At 40.0% G+C, this 24,632-nt stretch overlaps 1 protein-coding gene across 1 annotated transcript in view; it reads right to left on the bottom strand.

The window, feature by feature from the left end:
• The window catches only part of PREP (prolyl endopeptidase), a 129,757-nt gene that overhangs the window by 67,226 nt on the left and 37,899 nt on the right, over positions 1 to 24,632 (bottom strand). The window contains exon 7 of the mRNA XM_070376537.1: positions 10,966 to 11,071. Coding sequence (XP_070232638.1) covers positions 10,966 to 11,071 — 106 coding nt within the window. The remainder of the gene's footprint in view (positions 1 to 10,965; positions 11,072 to 24,632) is intronic.

Raw genomic sequence — 24,632 nt, 5'->3', positions numbered from 1 at the left:
GAAACACTGACATTAGTCATAAATGCACACAAGTCAGACTTAGGAATGTGGCTGGATTTATACAAATCCAACTATAATATGAAAAGCTGTTCAAAGTACAGGCTAACAGGGCAGCATGTTTAAAACAAGGGCTCATAAAATCTTTGGCTCTCTGGGAACCGATGCTCCTCAGGCTTTGGCCACAAGATAATTCAAGAGAAATGGTATTCCAGTTGAACAATGGGACTCATTCCATTTTGTTATTCACAAGTTAAAACACTACTGATTTAATTTTTTTTAAAAATGGAGTTACTTAAAAAAAAAAAAAAAGAGATGTGGCTAAACTCTCAAACCATCTCACTTTTGCCCACCTCTTCTGAGGTATTTTTGTGTGTAAGTGGTTCTTCCTTTTGAAGTCAACAGAATTCGATTCCCAAACTTCTCTACACTGAAGTTGAAATTACTTTTTATAAATCTGTTTCTTGGTGGGGGAAAGATGAATTTACTGAGTGAAGGTGAGATTAAAATATCTAAAACTTTCTCTAGAGCAATTCATTACTTGTAGTGCTTTCTTTGAAAATCAATGTTATTAAGTATATTCCATAGAAAATGTTTTATAAGCTCTCTCATAACAGGAGCTAAAAAGTGCACTTACACTGACAGAACACGGCGGCCTTGGCCTCTGACAACGGTTAACAAATGCACAGCAGACACGGGTCACGCTCCAGGACTGAGGGGAGCAGAAGGCCGCTGTTCTCTCTGGCCTGATGCCTTCATTCTGTCGCACCTGCCACACGGTGATGGCTAAAACATGGGCATGGAATTCAACTGACCTGGGTGTGAATCTTTCAACGGCATCAGAAAAGCTAACTGGCCTCACCCTTCTCAGTTTCCTCCAGGTAACAACACAGGCTCCTTAGAGGTTGGTGAAAAGACAATGGGATATCTAGAACTTGGCACAGAGGAAATGCTAAGAAAATATTCACTACCACCCCAATGCTGGTTATCACCCCAGCATTTCTCAAGTGACAAAAATAAGCAGAATGTGGCTTCAGAGCAGCACTATTTATTTGCTAAAAGTGAACTTATAAAAATCTAATTTCCATCTCTCAGGGCACAAGACCATTTTCCTAGGAAAACACCTTTATAATCACTAATTTAAAAATTGGTAAAATTATTAATTTTGTCACTGTTGCTGTTAACTCACTTCAGTTGTGTCCGACTCTGTGCGACCCCATAGACGGCAGCCCACCAGGCTCCGCCGTCCCTGGGATTCTCCAGGCAAGAACACTGGAGTGGGTTGCCATTTCCTTCTCCAATGCGTAAAAGTGAAGTCACTCAGTCGTGTCCGACCCTCAGCGACCCCATGGACTGCAGCCTTTCAGGCTCTTCCATCCATGGGATTTTGTTGCTAGTACTTCATATTTTACTTCAAAATTAATGTTTTTTTTTCTTACTTTTATATTGTCTTTTGATGTTCCAATTCTTTTGGGTTGCTGGCATTCCCACTCAGAAACACAAACTTATTTTCTGATAACTCCCTGTCTCTCACAGAAGCCCTTCTCCTTAGTCTGACTTTTTAATGCTCTGATGACTTTGCTCAACTTGAGACGACTCATCTGTTTCAAGTTCCTTGAATGTTTATTCCCCCCCACCGCACCTTTCCTCTCCACTTTCAAAAGACGGCCAGCCCCACCAGGCATGAACATGGGAGTCAAAATTGTCCCAGATACCCAGACACAACAGGTCACCTGCCCTGCATTGCAGAGACGGCTGAGTGAATAATTTAAGTGTCTGACAAACACTAAGCTTCCTTTTGTAGTACTATGTTAGCATGTAGTGTAGATTGATTTCTAATGCAGGTGAAAGCTAGTTTTCTTTCCTGACATGAAAGCATTAAAAGGAAGGCATGGTATGTGCTAAAAATTTTATCTAAAATGATCAAACTTTCTGCAAAAAAAGGTAAAAAGCTGAGAGACAGGTTAGTAAAAGTCTGGATGAAGCTTAAGATAAGCTTCTATTTCCTTACAAAAATCAGCATGTCAGCATCACTCATCTTTTCCTCCAATGCTGTTGCTCAGTTGCTCAGTCATGTCCGACTCTGCAAGCCTATGGACTGCAGCACCCTAAGCTTCCCCGTTCTTTTTTATCTCCCTGAGTTTGCTGAAAGTTGGTGATGCCATCTCATCCTCTGTTGCCCCCTTTTCCTCCTGCCCTCAATCTTCCCAGCATCAGGGTCTTTTCTAATAAGTTGGCTCTTTGTATCAGGTGGCCAAAGTATTGGAGCTTCAGCATCAGTCCTTCCAATGAGTATTCAGGGTTGATTTCCTTTAAGATTGACTGGTTTGATCTCCCTGTTGTCCAAGGAACTCTCAAGAGTCTTCTCCAGCACCACAATTTGAAAGCATCAATTTTTCAGTGCTCAGCCTTCTTTATGGTCCAATTCTCGCACATTAGGGTCCCATACATGACTACTGGAAAAACCATAGCTATGACTGTACAAACTTTTGTTGGCAAATGATGTCTCTGCTTTTTAATATGCTGTCTAGGTTTGTCATAGCTTTTCTTCAAAGGAGCGAGCATCTTTTAATTTCGTCCCCAAATGCTGTGTCATGAGCAAAGACCACTTCAGGTCCATTTTAAAGATGATGAAGCACAATGATGTTAAGTTACCAACAGCAAAGATTTTAGACATTCAGAGTTCTTTGCATCTAACAATTACTTCTTATGGATCCTATTTAAAAACTTCTTATTGTATGTTTATTCAGAATAGGGCCAAATGGTGTTTTGCTGCTGATTATCCTATGAAATAGGGGAAAAAAGTAACTGACCTGCTACAGAAAAATGAAAGAACCCAAAAGAAAGGGGAACAAACAAAAGACAGACAGCAGACAGGAGAGGGGATTTAGAGTTTCCAAACCTCAGACAGGTCCTAACTTGGGCCTGGACATGTGTGCGTGGTGACAGCACTGGTGATAACCCTGACGCTGTGCACTGGCCGTCTCGTGGCCTCCGTCCAACTGGCGGGGAGCGCACATCCGGCAGGGACAGGCTGTCATCACTGCCGTCACCAGGCACAGCGCCCGGCACAAAGTGCAGCACAGATACATATCTGCTTCGTGACTAAATATAACATTCACATAATCCTGTTTCAGACTGAGCCTTATATACATTTCTCGATAAGGTAAAGACAAGAGAAGTAACCAAATTTAAAAGAAGTTAGCAGTTTCTTTCACTTTCCCAATGAGAACATTTAGAAATACAATACACAAAGTTACACATGTATAAAAGCATGTTGAAAATCATCTTTTGTATCTTTAGGGTATAAATTTTCATGAAAATATCTTAAAAGTTCACATACTGGCAAGAAAAAGGAAAACTCTGAGGTCTGACATTTAATTGTAATGCAGAAAATATGTGAACATTTACTCTGAATTTAGTCAATATGAAACAACTTTATGTATCCATAATATTTATAGCAAATTTAGGAAACAAAGTATATACATACATAAGTATATATATATATATTTCAAAAGAAACAGTAGTCTTGATTTAGAAAGGTACAGAAATAGAAGAAAATCCAGACACAAATCATACTCTTGCAAGGTTCCAGATGATTAATTTCAGCTACTCCACAGGCATGAATCACACTAAGAACTGCAGGGGTCAAGACTCGGCTGCCTTTCCCACTGCAGAACTAATAAAATGTCATGCTGCCTGGTGTCCTAAGTGATACCTTCGCACCTCTATACTTTCAATTATAAACAAGAGAAGCAGAAACCTTCCGCTCACATAATATACAGGACAGGAGAGAAATGGTCGATACTTTCTTTCATCGTTCTCAGGATTTAATAGAAAACAAAAAAATTAATTCAAAAAAGTTAAACAGCCCAGAAGGGTAAAGATTACTCACAAGTAAATGAACAAGGTGGCTTCTCAAGCAGGGCCACCTGAGCACAGGATCTCTAAAGGGGCAAGTGAAGTTATCGGAGACAAGCTGGTACCCATCTACTATGAGTCTGTGTTAAAGAAAAGTTATCCGACACTTGTTAAGATGGTAATGAAGACTACTCAAGACTACTGCAATAAGGGAGAGAGATCACACAGAACTCAAATACAGAAAAGATAGCTGGAGGTTTATAGCCATTGTGCAGAATGAGAGGGTTGGTGGATCAAAAATTACTAAGAGAAGACATCAGGGTAGGGGATTTTTGGTGAAAGCAGGTTAAGCACATGAGGGATAGCTGGGGGAAGGGGAATTGGATCCATACCAAGGGTACAGGACTGTCTTTAAACTGACCTAGCAGGATTCTCACTACAACTGGGGCTCTGTGGGCCCAGAAAGTTGAGCAGGGGGACAAGGAACTAAGACTGAAGCCTAACCGAGAAGAGGCTCAGAGGAGCCTGACTCAAGTCTGGTCAAGGAGAGAATCTCTATTGTTGTCAGGCACTGTTCTAGGTGATAGGGACCCTATGGCAATGAGACAGACAAGGTCCTTAACCTTGTGCAGCTCAAAAGGAATCACACACACAAGGTTTTTGTATGAAGAGAAAAAAGAAACCAGAACAGGGGAAAGGGCAGAAGGGCCAAAAGCATGAAAGGTATCACAAAAGCAAGAGGAAGCATGTTAACTCCTAGGGCAGAAGTGCCTCTTTCCCCAGAGAAAGCAGACAGTGACTCGGGACACGTCTCCAGCAGCCAGAGCAGAAGATGGTGCAATATTCCTTGGAGGGGGCCTGCTTAGCTATTTTGAACACTTGGAAAATTATAGAGGCTTCTAAGGCCCAGACAAGAGGCCAAGTGCAGTTTCCATCCAGTGATGAGCGAAGTGTTCAGAAAAGTAAGGACAGGAGCAGCTACAGCATGAACTGCAGTTCCTGTGAGCAGCCACGGCCCACAGTTTGCAAGAAATGTGGTCATGTTACTACTAAGTAAAAACACTGCAAACGTAAGTGGCAGAAGTGAGGTTCTCCAAAGAGAGGCAAGGGTAAAAGAAAGATTCTGCTCACAGAGTAGCTCAGAGCAAGGTCAGCTAGTCTTTGAACAGAAAATCAAACTGGCATAAATGTAAATCACTCAGAGAGCGTACTTTTAACTCTCAAGAGTTTAAGATTTTTTCCATTCTATATTTATGTAGTATGTGTTATCCTCTTCTGTGGTATTAAGCAGCCACTGGCCATTTTTTGGTGCTTCTCATTTCAAAATGCACACAGGCAGAAGGTTTTCTTGGAAAACAAAAATGAGAGAAATGTTACAAAAGAGCTTCCTCAGTGAAATCATTTAGTTCTCCAGACAAGATATTTAGTGATGCCCTAATAAATAAAGAATTAATGTATAGGGCAATGCTGGTAAATCTCCCTGCTGTTAAGGTAAACATGATTAAAATGGTAACAGAATGGCCTGAGGTTATCACAAGGGGTATCAATTTATGCAGTATAATGTTGATGATTTCATAACACTGGATTTAGTTTTCAGTCACCAGCTATTCAGTTTAACTCACCTACTATTTCAGTTAACTAGCACATTTAGCATTTAACTTAAATATTATTATTTCCTTTAGTTTAAACAGGGCAACAAAAATGCGGGAGCAGTAAGGGAACGGCATGAAAAAGATTCTGGGTGGCAGTCATGGTCCCCAGCTGGGTATATGCTCTCTGGAATTTTCAGTTATCAACCTGAAAAATTAAACGTGCCCCCATGAGAGGCACACCTCTTCAAGTTTTCTTCCATATAAGGACTCTGCTGATTATGAATCGAGTTTTACATAAAATAATACCAAGATCTGTGTTTAAAGCAGCTTTGATACTAAAGATACATTATTTTTAGGGCATCTTTAATCTATTTAATCTACTTCCTAAAACCATGGTGTGATGACTCCAAATATTCCCCTTTCAGTCAAAAAACAAACGGATAAAGAAAGAAGGCATACGTGAGAATCCACTCTATGCCAGGAACCCTGCTAAGCCCTTTTCTGTGCATTTTCATTACTCTTCACCATTGCTAAGTAGGTATCACTTACCTATTGCTAAGCATGTATTACGAAGTAGGTACCACTGCCTCATTTGTATTTGTGCAAATATGAAGACAGAAGGGATGACTTTTCCAGGGTCACTAATTATTTAGTGGTACAGTTGAGATTTTAAAGTCTTACTGTCTCAATACACCCAACTGTAATGAAGAGGAACTATTTAAAAAATTTTAATAATCACAATATCAATCTTCTATGTCTCTCCTGTTATAAACCAAATACACTCAGTGTCTTCAACATTTAAACTCACCCACGGTACTTGTTTTTTCTAACCAGTCATAATCATGTAATAGTGCATGTGTGCTCAGTCGCCCAGATGTGTCTGACTGCTTGCAATCCCATGGACTGTAGCCTGCCAGGCTCCTCTATCCGTGGGCTTTTCCCAGGCAAGAATACTGCATTGGGTAGCCTCCTACTCCGGGGGATCTTCCCGATCCAGGAATCGAACCTGTGCCTCATGCATTGGCAGGTGGATTCTTTACCACTGAGCCACGTAGGAAGCCCCAATCATATAATTAACTCATAATAAATCACCAGTCAATTAAAAAAAAAACACATACACACACTACCACCACCACCCCCAGCCACACACACACACACACACACAAAGATCTTTTAATCCTGACCTACACAATTAATTGACTTTTGAACGCAAGAGTGGGAACTGATTTCATTTTCTTAGTACTGGTCAATCACTGCAACTGTTGAGAGCTTTCAGAATCCTAGGACTGCCATTCAAAAGAACTCCTCTGAGGCTTATGATATTCATAGGTTTAATGCTAGTAAAGAGAAAAAAAAAAAAGATAGGCCCAGAACTATACCCAGAATTTAGCAGCTATCACTGGAGAACACTCTACAAATTGCTCCCAATTTGTCTGTGTGCAACTCAACAGCTTAAAATCCATCTATCTTATTCATGTACATTGTGTCTTCTTGTTTACAGGATATTCTATACTTTTTAATCAATGAATTCCACATACCGGTCAGTTTAGTATTCTCATTTTTAAAAACGGTATGAGGTTATTGTAAGACTTGTTTGCTCTGTTCTTTCCATGTGGTTTTCCATGAGCTCATTGGGAAGGTCTTTTTGATACATCCACTTGTCTAAACTGATGTACTGAATTAACTGATCAAACACTAATCTAGGTGTTACTGTGAAGGTATTTTATAGATATGATTAAAGACCATAATCAGTTGACTTTAAGTAAAGGAGATTATCCTAGACAGTCTGGGTAGGCCTGAGCCTTCCAGCAGAGTTGAGGCTTCCCTAAACAAGAAGAAATTCCACTTGTGGACGGCAGCTTCAACCTATGCCTGAGCGTTTCAGCCTGTCCCTCCTGATAGCCTGCCCTACTGGTTTCAGACTTTCCTAGCCGGCCAGGCCTCTAATCTTGTAAGCCAATCCCTTGCAATAAATCTCTTAATATATATCTCCTACTGGTTCTCCTTCTCTTGTTAAACCTTGACAGACACATTCACTAACCATTGATATTTCACAAATATAAAACACCTAGCAATAACTTTAGTAAGATATATGTAGTTTCCTATATAACTCAGAGGTACAGTCCCAAATAAATGTGAAGATTTACACGTAGTCCTAGTCAAACATATAGCTGGGTTTTGTTCAGATCAAGGCAAAATAATCTTAAAGTTCCTCTAGAATAATTTTTTTTTAAAAAAGAGAGAGAACAATTTGGAAAACAATAATTGCTAAATTTACTGAGTGATTACTCTGTGCTGGGTTTTTCACCTAAGCTACATAAAAATCACCTAGAAAACAAAGACAATGGTCTCATAGGTCAAGGAAAGATCACGTCAGGAAGGGAAGCCAGGACCTGGCATATTCTCTAAGTATCTTCCAACCTGAACATAGCCTTCAGGATTTTTTTAAATGCTTCCCTCTTTCATTCCTCATGTTCATTCATGGCTGCAAGGACTAGAATCTTATTTATGAGGGCCCAGTGCACCTCTCAGACACGACTGAAGCGACAGCAGCAGCAGCAGCAGCAGTGCACCTCTACGCCACCTTCCTCCTGGAATCCCAATCTCTGCATATCATATCCTCCTTGTTAATTTCTCATAAATGCTGAAAACATGGGGCAGAGAGAGGTAGTGGGGAGAAAAAGGTAAGGACCCTAAGCGATCAGGAAGAAAACAGAGGCACTGGCATTTGCTAAGTCTCACTCAAAGTAGTACTGTTTATTATGAAAGTGGACACAGAAATAGTTCAGAGTGTTAAAGTGTCGATGAAATTTTTTCTCTGCATTTGGAGTCAATTAAGCAATTTGTGTATCTTTTAATAACAGGCCTACTAATAATTTAAAGATATAATGGAGTAATAAATAGAAAATGAAAGCAGTGCTCTCTGGAGGAAGACACTGTAACTGAAATTTTTGATAAACTGGAGAAAGGCAAAGTCCCTTCCACCATCCTAGGCCCAAGCAGGAAAGTGGGCAGGACTACAGCACAGTAATATCTGTCATCTTGTATAAGATTCGACTTTCCATGCTCAGCTCTGTGCAGAGCTAGACTTGCAACTCAGGTGAGTGATTCTTGAGTGGTGTTGTGCATCTTTCAGAGAATGTGAAAACCAAGGTGGATGTAGTATTCATGAGATCAAAATGGATATATCTTTTTGTTTTGCAGATCTTGCTCAAAGAAGTTTAAAAATGATGCAGTACCCAATTAATAATATAAAATGGTATATATTTTCTGATCATAACATAATATAGATAAAATACTAATAATGAAGGAATCTAATCAACAATTAGACATGAATACAATATTGTATATTTTAAAAATTTGTGTCAACTATCTCTGAAATATGGTGCTTCCTATATGGCACTAGTGATAAAGAGTCCATCTGCCAATACAGGAGACGCAAGAGAAGTGGATTCAATCTCTAGGTTAGGAAGATCCCCTCGAGTAGGAAATGGCAACCCATTCCAGTATTTTTGCCTGGAGATTCCCACTGACAGAAGGCCTTGGTGGGCTATAGACCATAAGGTCACAAAGAGTCGTAAACAACTGAGAGATTGAACATACACATCTCTAAAATGTATTTATTTCATATTAACCAGAATATGGGGTAATTGTGCCGTTATCTGGGTGCTAAGGGCTTCCCCACTGCCTCAGTGGTAAAAAATCTGCCTGTAACGCAGGAAGACACAGGTTCGATTCTGGGGTGGGGAAGATCCCCTGGAGGAGGGTATAGCAACCCACTCCAGTACTCTTCCCTGGAGAATATCATGGACAGAGGAGCCTGGCAGGGTATAGTCCATGGGGTCCCAAAGAGTCGGACAGGATTGACACATCTAAGCATGAGCTCGAGCACCGGGTGCTAATATCCCTGATAGTTTTGGGGTCTGGGAATTCCCAGTACAGTAAATAATGCTGTTGAAAAGCTTTAATGCTTGATGATGGTGCTGATATGATATAAATGTTGGAGGAAAACAACATTTAAAATAAGCCATCTTGGCTAACAAACACATGAAAAGATGCTCAACATCACTCATTATCAGAGAAATGCAAATCAAAACCACAATGAGCTACCATTTCACACCAGTCAGAATGGCTGCTATCCAAAAGTCTACAAGCAATAAATGCTGGAGAGGGTGTGGAGGAAAGGGAACCCTCTTACACTGTTGGTGGGAATGCAAACTAGTACAGCCACTATGGAAAACAGTGTATAGATTCCTTAAAAAACTGGAAATACAACTGCCTTATGACCCAGCAATCCCACTGCAGGCCATACACATCGAGGAAACCAGAATTGAAAGAGACACGTGTACCCCAATGTTCACTGCAGCACTGTTTATAATAGCCAGGACATGGAAGCAACCTAGATGTCCATCAGCAGATGAATGGATAAGAAAGCTGTGGTACATATACACAATGGAGTATTACTCAACCATTAAGAAGAATACATCTGAATCAGTTCTAATGAGGTGGATGAAACTGGAGCCTATTATACAGAGTGAAGTAAGCCAGAAAGAAAAACACCAATACAGTATACTAACACATATATATGGAATTTAGAAAGATGGTAACAATAACCCTGTATGCAAGAGAGCAAAAGAGACACTGATGTATAGAACAGTCTTTTGGACTCTGTGGGAGAGGGAGAGGGTGGGATGATTTGGGAGAATGGCATTGAAACATGTATAATATCATATATGAAACGAATCGCCAGTCCAGGTTCGATGCATGATACAGGATGCTTGGGGCTGGTGCACTGGGATGACCCAGAGGGATGGTATGGGGAAGGAGGTGGGAGGTGGGTTCAGGATGGGGAACATGTGTACACCCGTGGTGGATTCATATTGATGTATGGCAAAACCAATACAATATTGTAAAGTAATTAGCCTCCAATTAAAATAAATAAATTTATATTAAAAAATAAATAAAATATAATGGGGAGCAATTTTATAAAATAAAAAAATAAATAAAATAAGCCATCTCCAGAATTCGTGACTGGCTGGTCCTATCTTGATACCTACAGTTTTAGGCAGCAAGTTAAGCTAATACTGCACGTGTGTCCAGCACTGAGAAGCTGTCTTATGATCACATATTAGCCTGATAAATTGTCACTGGTGTTCGATCTCTTTCCCGTGACAGTCTGCACCATCACATCTAGGCAGTAATAATACTTTACAGATCAAAGAGGCAGCTTCTCCTGAACAATCTTCATCTGCAATACAGACAGGATACTTTCACACGGAGAAACATACAAAAAATATGGTTAGCCTTGATCTACAGAAAAAATGCTAAAGCCAACAAGAGCTTCATTCAAATTTTTTTTCATTTTAAGAAATAACATCAAAAGAAAAGATCATAAGACCTGAGATGACGTGATTAAATGGAAGAAGGTTTCCTGGGAAATCAATTAGAAGACCAACATAATTGCTTTTTAATGGGGCTCTCTGGAATAATCATCTGTGTTTGAAAGACAGCTTACCAGTGATGCCATTGGGCTCCTGATGGAGGTCACAGTACCAGAGTCGGTTTACAGGGTCACATCCCTCCCTTATCGACAATAAGACGTAGCGACCATCGTCAGATAACTACAAAGGAAACAACAACAGCACAGGGAACTTAGTAGAATATATTTTTTGTGAGGACACTGTTACACATTAAGTTAAAAAAAAAATTCACTGGTGTATCTTTACAGCAAACCTATGACTGGATAAGAAAGAAAAACAGATAACATCAATTTTAACTTATCTTGCAGTTAATCACTTTATTTTAACAAAACATAGTGAAATATTTAAGTTGAAAATATCAGTATATATAACTGAATGTCATGATTCAAAATGACTTTTACTTAGCACCTATTCTTTATAGTCAATAATACTGTAATAATTTTGTATGGTGACAGATGGTTATGGGACTTGCCGTGGTGATCATTTATTGTAATATATTTGATTGTTGGATCACTATGTTGTACACCTAAAACTAATGTAATATTCTATGACAACTGTGCTTTTTTAAAAGTTTAAAAAAATAAAGTCTATCCTTTAACTGAAAAATACATGCAATCTGTCATTCTCAATATTAATATCCTAAATTTGAATTTTTGTCATGGGTTATACGTTTTAAAACTGTACTAAATACGTAAGAATTAGCAAAATGGGTGTGAATACACAAAAGTTCATTTGTGGTTCATAATGTTCACGTTAACAAGTTTCTATTGAACAAATGAACAACTTTTTACACGGATCTTTAGTCCCCTCTACACAAGGCAGAAGAAATAAAAGGCTGTGCTTCAGCAGCTATCTTTTAGAATACTAAACAGAAGAATCTTAGTAGCAAAAAGAATCTTGATAAATACTAATGCAACAAATAACACTGTTTTGAGTTGTCAAAATTGATATAAGTAGTATCAGACTATATATATCCTTTTGCAACTAATTTTTTCATTCAATATTTAAAAAATTAATGTATGTTGATACATGTATATTTGCTTCACCGGTTATAACTGAGGTAAAATATTCCACTCTAGGAAAACACTATAATTGATTGATCTTCCTACCACATGAGCATTTGGATTATTTGCATTTTCTTCATTTGTGGTTTTCGTCCTTCTTACAAGCAACACTTGTGCCTTCATTACATGTTTCCTGGGGTACATAACTGCAAGTAAAACTGCTCAGCGATACAATATGCACATACTCTACTTCACCAGATGTTGCCAAATTATCTTCCTAAGTGATTTTACTGACTTACACTCACATTTCAGCTATTTTCCACATCCTATTCTGAAGGTGAATTATATGTGCCATCTTCGCTAGGCCATGGTACCTAGATATTTGATCAAACATTATTCTAGATGTTTCTGTGAAAGTGCTTTTCTGAATGAGATTGACATTTAAACTGGTGAACTCTGAGTACAGCTGATTACCCTCCATAATATGATGCGCCTCAACCAATCAGTCAAAGGCCTTCGCAGAAAAGCCCGACCTCCCCCAGCCAGCAGGAATTCTGCCAGCAGGTGGCCTCTGGATTCTGAACTGAAACTTTCCTGGGTTTCCAACCTGCCAGCCTACCCTGTAGATTTTGGAAGTGTCAAGCCTCCATTATCATGTTAGCCAATTCCTTAAAAAAATTTCTCTGTCTCTGCATATATATTGTGTGCTCACTTGTGTCCAACTCTTTGCAAGCCTATGGGCTTCAGCCCGCCAGGCTCCTCTGTCCATGGGCTTTTCCCAGCAAGAATACTGCAGAGAGCTGCCATGCTCTTCTCCAGGGGATCTTCCGGACCCAGGGACTGAACCCGTATCTCCTGAGTTGCAGGCAGATTCTTTACCACTAAGCCACTGGTGAAGCCCTATATATATATATAATATACAAACCAACAGGATATTTGTATATCTTATATATATATAAAATATATTATAATATATATAATTATATTGTATGTTAATATATGTTATATGTTAGATATATATATATAATTATATATATTATATATAAAAGATATATCAAATATCTTGGTTCTGTTTCTCTGGAGAACTCTAACTAATGCACTTACCAACAACAGCTATCCTTTCATTTATTCATAAAATAAATATTTGCCAAGCAACTATTATGCACAAGACATTTTCCTAAGTGCTAAAGATAAATTGCGGCTTCCCAGGTGGCGCAACTAGTAAAGAAGCTGCTTGCCAATGCAGAAGACATAGGAGATGCGGGTTCGATCTCTGGGTTGGGAAGAGCCCCTGGAGAAGAGCATGACTACCCACTCCAGAACTCTTTCTTGGGAAATCCCAAGGACAGAAGGAGCCTAGAGGGCTATAGTTCACGGGGTCGCAAAAGAGTTGGACATGCTTAGCCACTACACAACAACAACAATGCAGTGTATTATAAAATGGTAAATGTCATACAGAACATGTAACAGGCCTGGGTAAGGGAGGCAGGTGTGTGGGGAGGGACTGTGGTTTTAAATATGGCAGTCAAGGTAGACTTCATAAGAAGATGTCTTTCCACTGTCTTCTGATTGTCACTGTTTCAGATGAAGTCACTCCTTATGTTTTTCTCCCTATGTATAATATGTTTTCATATCTGGCTGCTTTTAAGGTTTCCTTACTGTCTTTGGTTTTCTGCAAATTGGTAATAATTTACTTTCACTGGAGTCATCTACTTCATATTTGTGGAGCTTCTTGAATATTTGGATTTGTCTATTTTATCAAATTCATAACATTTTTGGCTGCTTTTTCCTCATATAATTTTTGTATCCCCTCACCCCTACCCTAAGACTTCAAATACATCATGTTAGGTCACTTAGTGTAGTTCTACAGTTGAATGAGACTGTGTTTGTTTTTGTTTCAATTTTTTTTTCCCCTCTCCATGGCTTAGCTTCAACATGCTGTCTTCAAATTCACTGATATTTTCTTTCATAGTATCTAATCTATTATTAAGCCCATGTAGAGAATTTTTTGATTCAGATTATTTTCACTTTTAGAAAAATACTTGGTTATTTTCATATTTTCTGTTTCTTTGTTATTTACATTAACATTTGCTAAAATCCTTTTAAACTCATTTTCATAATTGCTTTTGAAAAGTCCATATCTGTTAATTCTACTACTGTCATTTCTAGATCTGTTTTATTAACTAACTTCTCTCCTGGTTATAAGTCACATTTTCTTGCTTCTTTACACATCTAGTAATTTTTTAAAGTTGGATTTTGAACATTCTGAATGCCACCTGGATTTTTTTTTTGGGGGGGGGGTCCTTCTTTAAAAGTTTTGAGGCTGTTCATTTTTATAGATTAGCTTAATCCATTCAAGGCTTATTTTCAAGCTTTGTTGGGGCAGGTCTCCAGTCATACTGCAAAAGCATGAATGGCCATTCTGGGGTTTTTGCTGAATACTCTGGTTGTTCATGAGTCCTTTCCACTTTAACTGGTTAGAATGTGAAAATCTCCCACTTGTTAAATCTCTAGTAGTTAGTTGTTAGCTTACAAGTTTCTGGTGGTTGTTCACAGCTTGAATCATGGAGCCTCAGTCTATGCATGTATGGCTTAATAGTCAGTCTAAGATTCAAGGGGACACCAAGAAGATTCCCAGGACTCTTAATGGGTGGTTCCCCTCCTTTGGTTTTGTGCCTGCAAGTTCCAGTGGCCTCACTCTTCCTGAATTCGGATCTTTGGACCCCTAGTCCAGTGAGGCTGCAGTATCCTGGGGGTTCTTCTTCCTTGTGCCACAATCAGAAAATTCCTCCAGGCAGAAACCTGGGGCTATTGTAGGAGAACATCTCTCTCACAGATTACAGTCCTATGATACCTGTAGATCAATAGCTCCAACAGATGTTTTTTCCATTTTGTATAATTTTCTACCTGTTTATGGTAGCAGGGCTAGCCCAATACCAGTTACACTTATGGCCAGAAGCAAACTTGTCATTATGTTTTTATTTAACTCATTTTTAATTCTTTATTGGATACATTTTTAGGGTATATTATCATATGTTTAAAATACACAGATATAAAAATTAAGAATGCGTAATTGAGGACTAATTAAAAAGAAAATATTTATGATTCATAAAAAAACCTAATAATGACATAGTTTTTATCTTATTACACAGTAGGATAATTTAGGGTTTTACTTATTAGGAGCATCAAGCTTTTAGACTTGGAGGAATTAGATTCCTGCTCTCTGGAAATGTCCATCCACTTTCTATCAGCAGGTTTGTAAACCAAGTGTATGTCAATTAGGTCTCTTCTGCATTTATAAATTAATCAAAATAGCTATGTGTGTCTAAAACATCCAGCATTTTTAAGCACACTGTATGTTAAATATCTTTTTCTCAGGAAAAAAAAAAAAAACTGTTTTAAAGCACAGAGGTAATCAGTACTTGTAAAACAGAAGTGGGATTCCAAGTAAGTATAGTTTGATCAAAGATTCTAGAAAACTGTTTAATGTGGCTGTTCTTTCTTTGTGACATTCTGTCTAAGTTCTGAAGTAGTCTCCTTTCCAAGAAACTGAATCACATTTTCTTGTATGAGTTTTGGTCACAAGCTACACAAGAGGCCAAATGATTCAGGTACACTCTCTCCATCTCTGTCTAGGCTTCTTATAGTATTTTCAACGATCGTCAAATGGTTTTGGAAAAACTACGTATACATTTATGATTTCCATGAATTCTTTTCTCCATCCTCCATCCAAATTACTTGTCATTATGTTTTAAGTGGGTTTCTTGAAAATGAATATCTGAGTTGACTGAGTTGAAAACTCAATCTAAGAACCTGTATTTTGTCTTTCTAATTGTTATTGCTTCTACATCTTACTTTTAACATTCTAGTTAACTTGCTTTTCCCTTCTTATTTCCTTTTTATACTGTACTAATATAAACTTTTAATTAAGATAAACTTCTTCATAAACTTCCTCTTCATTGACTGCTCTGTGAGTTAAATACTCTTGTTTCTAGTCTTTTATACATTTTCCTTAAGTTTTTCATATACATAGCCAATAAACCAGTGTCCAGAAATTCAGTTTCACCTTATTTTTAAACTGTCCTATATTATTAAGAATATCATTAGCAACATCACAATTGTCACTTTATTAAACGTAACAGAAAGCAGTCTCATTAATAATACTTCATACTTTTGTTCTCTTGTCCTTTAAACAAAGACAGACTCTTATAGCTTAGTGCTTAGAGTCATGCTACATCAATCATAAATGATGGCTAATTCAGTGGCAGTGATTCAGCCAACAGAATGACAGGGCAGTAAAACTCACTGCAAGATCCACACCAAACCTTCGATGACAGCTGTCTCAAGCACATCTAATGAGTTTTTCTCGGTATTTCTGGCTGCACTAAATGGCTGCAGCAGTTTATATTTAATCTAAGGCAGGAAGTTCCAAGGGAATTGCTGTTGGGATGCCAATTAAGTCAGTCTCTCTTCCTTACAACTCAGATATTTCATAGCCACTAAACAAATATGCTCAACTGCAAACAACTCTGAATTTTCAAATGCTCATGCATTTGTAAGTCACTGTTGCCCCCAAAATATATACATTAGGAAATACCTTCTTACACCAAAATGTAATCAGTAACAATGCATATTCAACCACCGCCTCACATTCAGACTATTTCAAGACAGTTTAAAAAACTGAATTTTGGGAATCACTGGAAGGGGAAGACAAAAATACTGTTGATTGCGGAGGAGACCTTGAATCTCGAGAGCAGAAAGCGAATTTGCTGAAATCCAGATAAAAGGAAAACAGAAAAGCAGGAGAGCCAAGGGTCCCATCAGGCCTTCATGAACAGTACAAACTCCAGTTCACAGAACACTGTTTTCCTTTAAACAATATGACATCAGAAGAAAAACCGTGTTCTCTGGAATCACTTAATCTCATTCAAAACCACTGACTTTTTGCAACAGGGGTGCAACAATGCTAGCCTGACCGATTATGAAATACGTAATTCTTAAGTCACAGCTTCCTTTCACTTTATGTCCATATAATGTTAAGCAAATTTTCCTTAAGTCAAAATGATTTTATTTCATGAAAATCTGCCTCTTATATAAATAAATTTTAACAAAAACAAAAATCTAAGAAATGTAAATAAAATATTTACATTTGTTGATACTAAGTCCACTGATTATATTTCAAACAACACTAACAGGATGAAAGCTAAAACTCTTTACCATTCTTACTACTGACAATTCTTTTTAAAAAAAGTGTATTTCCCTTTAGACACAAGTTACCTTGACAACCTAACTGTATGAGGTCATATGCTGAATTTGGTTAAATATCTTTCAGATCCGATCAGATCAGTCGCTTAGTCGCGTCCGACTCTTTGCGACCCCATGAATCCCAGCACACCAGGCCTCTTTAGAAAATGCTAATTAAGAAAGACAGGAATAATATCTTTGATATTATTAATATCTAATAATATTTGTTGATAAAAGTATCTGGAAAAAGAAAATTCAAATGTATAAAGAATGTGGTATTCACAGAAAGTGTGTTGGTCATTCAATTATGTCCAACTCTTTGTGATCCCCTGAACTGCAGCCCACCAGGCTCCTCCGTCCATGGAATTCTCCAGGCAAGAATAACTGGAGTGTGTTGCCATTTCCTTCTCCAGGGGATCTTCCCGACCTAGGGTTGAGCCTAGGTCTCCCACACTGCAGGCACATTCTTTACCATCTAAGCCACTAGGGAAGGTACAAAATATTTGGCAATCTGCTGGTACTTAGCTATTCATTATCCATAACCAGATGACCTTGAAAGATAAAAAAACAAAGCCAAAAGCCATCCTCCCTTGCTCTGGGGTAGATGAGGTTGAAGATAAAACTGTCATAAATTGTAGCTGGTTTTAACAGGAGAATCCGCTGCCAGGTAACTTTCCATCTCCTTTACCGAAGACACAATTTAACATGTGCCACCAACCACAGGCATCTACTATTTAGGGGAGTCAGAGCTGAGGCTGTTTATTCAAGCAACATTTACTGACAGTCTCCTGCAGCTGAGCCAGGCTCTAGAACACACAGATCAGAGCAGGACAGGGCTTTGAAATCGAGGGCTCAGGTGGGAAAGTCAGACACACACATTCACGCACAGATATAAAGTAATACTCTAAACATTAATACTGAGAAATCTCACAGGGAGGGGCGCTGGAAAGAAGAGTGAGATCGGAAAAGGTCTGGGGGAAGGAATGGTCTCTAACTAGTTCTTTAAAGAAAAGCAGAATTCCTCTAAAAATGGTTGCTTGACTTTTCCCATTCTCACAACTGCTATGATGACACAGTACTGGTTCAGAGAGCTATACCTAACATACTCATTCTTAAGTACACACCTCACAGACAGCAGCATTTGTAGTGGACGCGGCAGTCTGCTGAAGCACTCGTTCCCCTAGCTGCGGGGCGCTGGGAACAGACAGCACTCAGCTGAGAACCTCAGGGCCTTGTCCTCCCAAGGACATATTCTTTTGGGCTCATCCCACATGCAGAGGTACAAAAGCCCCAATCCCTCACTCCTAGTTAGGCAAATGCTGAAGTGCTAATAACGTAGCTCATAGGAGCTCCCTGTAGGGTTGGCCGAAACCCCTGTCATGACTTACTCAACTTCTCCCCTTCTACCTTCACTCCCCACCATCAGTCAGTTCAGTCACTCAGTCGTGTCCCACTCTTGGCAACCTCACGGACTGCGGCAGGCCAGGCTTCTCTGTCCCCAGCATAGGCAGATGTTTTAAAAGCACTCCCACTAAACCTGACCTGTGACACCATGCAAGGCATTATCTCACCTGGTTTCTCATCCTGACATATTTAACACTATTCAAAGGAAACCTTCTAAAGTGAGGCTTCTGGTTTTGAAGAGGGACACCCAGTCAATAATAGCTGCCATGTGCATTTCCAGTTATCAAAAGGAAGGGCATAAAATATGGGGTTATCAGACTTTATACTTTCATTAAAGAAGCCACATTAATTCACTGAGAAAATTTAACTGTGTGTACTGTGGTACGGAGCCTCACTGAGACAGTATATTTACCAAGGAAACCTTTGACAGACATCACACAAACATCACACAAACTATTCAATGGCGTATGTATTTTATACTTTATTCTGTTAGATTCACATGTGCTGTTCCAACACACACATGACTCAGCACATTTGGGAATACAATCCCTACAGTCAGCTGCCAGCAAACATGAAATTTAGAGATAAGCAGGAACCAGGACAAACCTCAGGGAATCTAGCCCCAAATAATAGGTTTTTACGGAATTTCTTGAGTGGACACCTCACGGAGGTGTCACCGCGATCCATTCAGACCAGAGTCTGGGTCAGGCTGCTCTGTGTTCACAAGCAGTCAGCATTTCTACCACTCGCTCATTTGAGGCTTTTTTAAAAAAATAGGAAATCAACCAAAATAAGTGTTAAATTAAACTAATACACTGACAATAGCAATTTCTCTAGAGAACAGGATCTTTGTATTTTAAACAATAAACTTATTACTAGCATAAAAATCCTGAAGTAGATGAATCTGGTTATTTTTAGTCTCAATATAGTAAAAAAAAAACAGCTGGGCTTTCCAGATGACCTGAATAAGCCAGCTTTTCTTCATGCACCTCTTATTAAGAGAAAATTGACAGACGATCACTTCTTAATGTTTTAAACTCTCAACCTTAATGTTTTAAATTATCTCCAAAACTGTCTTCCAAAACATCAAGACACATAACTAATATTTACATATATACAGAATATGTGGACTTTCATCAAACTTATTATCCTTTTCAAAAAAAAAAGCTCTTAACTGTTTTATGCTAGAGCTTCTGGACTCCATGGTTACATAGTCTTGTGTTAATAACCAAATCTTCACGGACATGACATCTCTTTAATATACATCATTTTTTCTACTTAGAAACCAACAAGAAGAGGGTGGAGGAAGTTTTTTCATAACTTGAAAGTACATGCACTTTTTCAAAGTGAGAAAAGTCTTTTATATATTACCACAAAGAATTAATTGCATGTATAAGAAAAGTACACTGAAAAGCAGCGAGACTTAAAATTGCCTGGGAAATTAACAAAAGGAGTGACAATGGATTTTAATAGCATTTGAGAGCTAACCATGTTCCTCTCAGAGCAAAAAACTATCAATTTTATTTCATAGACTCTTTTGGATTCTTTTCATAGTAGTTGTGAATCATAGCAACTTCTCTTTAATATTATGTATGTTTCCAAAACATAATCTAGGAAAACTTTCAAATGTCAAACTAATCACCTAAAGGGACAGCTTTTCATTTATGGGACTCATTATGGATTTGTTATAAAAACAGGAGACAGTATCAGCAGCAGACACACCGGGTGGTCATTTATAAGCAGTGTGATAAGCACTGACATAAACATTTCTAATGGGTAGTCCTGAAATCAGCTTTCCCAATACTGGGTGCTACCACAGCAAGGAGGGAGAAAAGAAAGAAACCCCAGCACTCTAGAATATGTTGTTGCATATGCCAGAAACAGATATATCAGAACATTCTAAGAAAAGAAAACACATTCAAAGTAAAATGAGCAACAGAGGTCTCAACGTGTTATAGTCACTCTTTCTCATCTACCTGATTGTTTCTCTGGCACATGAGCTTGGTTATATAAGAATTGACTGTTCTCTTTTCTCCCCTACTGAGCTGTAGGGTGGTGGTTGGGGGCAGCTGAGAAGCTGAGAAAAGTGATGATCAACAAATCCAATTTTCTAAGGCAAAAACAATTCTCCCCCATCAGAAGCTGTTTCATGAATTCAGAGCAGTGCCCCCTGCAGCCTTTCTCACATCCAGGTCTTTAGTTTGGCTTCCTGGCTTTCTGCCTTCCCCACCACGCTCTGCCCTGCGTGTCTAGCAGCATGACGGAGCTTATTGCTTCATGCAGTGCCAGTGAAAGAGAGGACGAGAGTGGTGAGCCTTGGACACACACGGTCCGATCAGGAGTACCCCTAGGACTGAAACAAGGACCGCTTCTCCTGAGATGAACAGACGGAATCCGTCTTCAGGAGCCAGGGAAAGTACACCCCTGGGACAGCACAAGGGGGTGAAGGGCCACCCACCAGCACATATGCCGGCAGCCTCAGGTTCAAGCACCAAAGTTAAGGTCAAGAGGACAAGGGTATCTTTAAAATGGCACACAAACTGAACATGATGGGAAGTCCGTCATGGATCACCCCCCGCCCGAAGCCTCTCTGTCAACTTAAAAATTAGTTTACTACAGACAAACATCCTCCATCAGGGCCAGAGCCTGCCCATCTCTGCTCCTATGTACCACCTGACCCTGGCACAGTGGTGGACCTAGGGTAAGGGCTTCCAGGTATTTGGGGAGTAAATACGTGAACTGTGTTGACCACGAAGAGAGCTGCCGAAGAGTTAATGCTCAGGCCCAAAACTATCCAACAAGAAAGGGGCAGGTGAGGCAGAGTTTCCTGAGGAACACTGGACTCGACTGCGCTTGCCCTATAGGGCTACGCCGGGCACACCAGCGTCTGCAGGATCTTTATGTGCATGAACCTCAGCAGCAGAAGGGGGAGTACAGAAATGTACATCCTGAGTGCCCACAAAGAGTTAAGCATTAGGTAACGATTTTACATGTTGACATATGTGTAACATATACAAACATGTACACAAACACAGTTGACCCTTTAGTAAGATGACTCTACTTACACACGGATTTTTTTCAACAGTAAATACTACAGTGCGACAAAGACCAGGATTTGTTGAATCTGTGGATGTAAATAGTGGACATGGAGGAACAACATATACAAAGTTCTTAAGTTATTAGGATACAAAGTTCTTAAGTTATTAGGATACTAACTTAATAATCTGATTAAGTTATTAGGACCCTTAACCCCCACACTGTTCAAGAGTCAGCTGTATATGCATATCTTAATTACTAGGGATCACAGTGAACATATGAAGATGGTTTATGCAGACATGTGATAAACATTAAGATCAGTATTTGTTGTTTAGTGGCTCAGTCATGTTCGACTCTTTGTGACCCCATGAACTGTAGCCCACCAGGCCCCTCTGTCCATAGAATTCTCCAGGCAAGAATATTGGACTGGGTAGACATTTCCTTCTCCAGAAGATCTTCCCAACCCAGGGATCAAACTCGTATCTCCTGCTTGGTAGGATTTTTTACCACTGAGCCACCAGAGAAGCCCAAGGGATTACCTTTGTTAAAAAACAAACCTCCCCCGTTCCTAACTTCCCCCAAGAATTAGGTACAACAGAATTAGGTCCTCAGTGTAGGATTCAGCTGTATATCACAAAGAGGCTGGGCATTTTCTCTTTAGTCCCTGCTAAAGGGATGTGATGTGTTTTCAGAATCTATACTCCAGAGCACCCTCTGCTGGGAGAAGTGTCTCAAAATGCTTGCTTTGTGTGCATGTGTGTTTTTAATGCTCTACAAATCACTTTAAAATAGATTTGGGGTGGCGTGGGGCGGTGGAGTGGAGGGTGTCCAAAAGAATCTTCTAAAACATGGTTTTTCTTACCCTCCCACAACCCTGCCCTCCAACAGAAACCTCACAGTCTACCTTACATAATAACTGACATCACTGTCCCTCCAAGCCAGATGCCAGGTATGTTTCATGTTACACCCAGGAGGCATAAGGCAGCTGCAGTTCTGTGATCCCAGCAGCTGGAGGTGTGCAGGGACCAAGGCCTGGGCTGGCAGGTGAGGAGGGCAGTGCTGAACACTGCCTGCACATCCAGGATGGAGGGACCGGTGGACATGGGTTCCCCTGGAACAAGAGGCACCAGGAGGGCAGCTGGTAGGTAGCTCCAGGCACCTGGAAAGGTCCCTGCTGAAAAAGGATGGAAAGCAGGGGCGGCAGAGAGGCAGGAACCTCAAGGGAATTTTGCTGAGAGGAGAAGGTTTGGGGGAAGGGAGGATGATGGCCAAGGTCAGCCAGAATTTAAGGTTCACACGAGGGAATGCATGGTTCCAAAGTCCAGAGGTTCCCAGAATTGAGGGGATCTCACTGCAAAAGAAGGCCACAAAGAGCTGGTGCCAGGCACCAGTCATGACTGAGAGCCACGAGGAGACAGGGACAAACAGCTCCAGAGGAGTAAAAGTTCCCTTCCCCTTCTCCAACTCCTCCCCCGTTGGCCACTGGAGAATCTAAAGCACCATGAAAACATACTTGGAGAGCTGATGTGACCTGCCCAAGGCCACACAGACAGGACTAAAATTAAAATCTCCTGATTTGTGCTCCAGTCCACCCCTGTCACTAGAGTGACGGATCCTCCAATGAGTGATGCTGTTAGGTGTATTCACAAAATACTAGATTCAAAATGACAATCCCCAGTGGCTCAGATGGTAAAGAATCTGCCTGTAATGCAGGAGACTGAGGTTCGATCCCTGGTTCCAGAAGATCCCCTGGAGAAGGGAATGGCAACTCACTCCAGCATTCTTGGCTGAAGAATTCCATGGACAGAGGAGTCTGGCGGGCTACAGTCCATGGTGTCATAAAGAGTTGGACATGACTGAGTAACTAACACAAAAGGCAACTATTGAAAAATAAAAGTAACAACCACAGCACGTGCATTTGGAGTGTGGTTATGATTGGGACTACTGCTTTCCTCTAAGGTGCAGGTCACTAAACAAACACTGTTAGAAGACTTCCTGGTGGCCCTGTGGTTAAGACTCCATGCCTCCACTGCAAGGGTACAGGTTCAATCCTTGGTCAGGATACTAAAAGATCCCATATGTCACAAAGTGCAGCAAAAAAATAAAAATTAAAAAAAAAAAAAAGGAGTTGGGGGTGGGGTTGTTAGGAAACCATCTGCTTCACGTGCAGTGAACACCCTGAGCAAGCTCTGCACCAGGCATGGTACTTCTGGTCCAGCCAGCCTATAGCACACCTGTTTCTTGGACTGTCTTGGGATTTATCACACTTCATTGACAGGTACAAGAAACTCCCACATTGAGACTTTTTGCACAACCTAAATTTTTCTGACCTGGAACTGAATCATCAATTCAGGGTAGACCCAGGCTTCTGTAGGCTCAGAACTATAGCATCCGTGTTTAAGGGACGAAGGTATTCTTTCATGTAGCCAGAAGTTCCTCTCAGCAGGACCTGCCCAACTCACTCCGGCCACTGAAAGGGTGACATCTAACAAAATCCCTCAAGCAGCTGGAATACAGCTTAATGAAATCTACACGCAGTTTGTGTCTACTAAGCCTACCGGTTTGCTTACGACTTCCTCTGCACAATCCGCTCATCAGGGCGCTCATCCAGTATAAAGTTCCTCAGGACTCACTGGACACATCTCATGAATTTCTGTTTTTCTATTTAACAACTTCATTTATTGCTTCTGTGCAATACAGATGCAGCTCTCCAATTACTGCTGCTGCTGCTAAGTCGCTTCAGTCGGGTCCGACTCTGTGCGATCCCAGAGATGGCAGCCCACCAGGCTCCCCTGTCCCTGGGATTCTCCAGGCAAGAACACTGGAGTGGCTTGCCATTCCTTCTCCAATGCATGAAAGTGAAAAGTGAAAGTGAAGTCGCTCAGTCATGTCCGACTCTTAGCGACCCCGTGGACTGCAGCCCACGAGGCTCCTCCATCCATGGGATTTTCCTGGCAAGAGTGCTGGAGTGGGGTGTCATTGCCTTCTCCGTTTACTACCATTCTTTAAATGGT

Source organism: Bos mutus, chromosome 9, assembly GCF_027580195.1.
Source record: "Bos mutus isolate GX-2022 chromosome 9, NWIPB_WYAK_1.1, whole genome shotgun sequence".
Classification (NCBI taxonomy): Eukaryota; Metazoa; Chordata; class Mammalia; order Artiodactyla; family Bovidae; genus Bos; species Bos mutus.
This window is presented reverse-complemented; position numbering and strand designations above follow the sequence as displayed.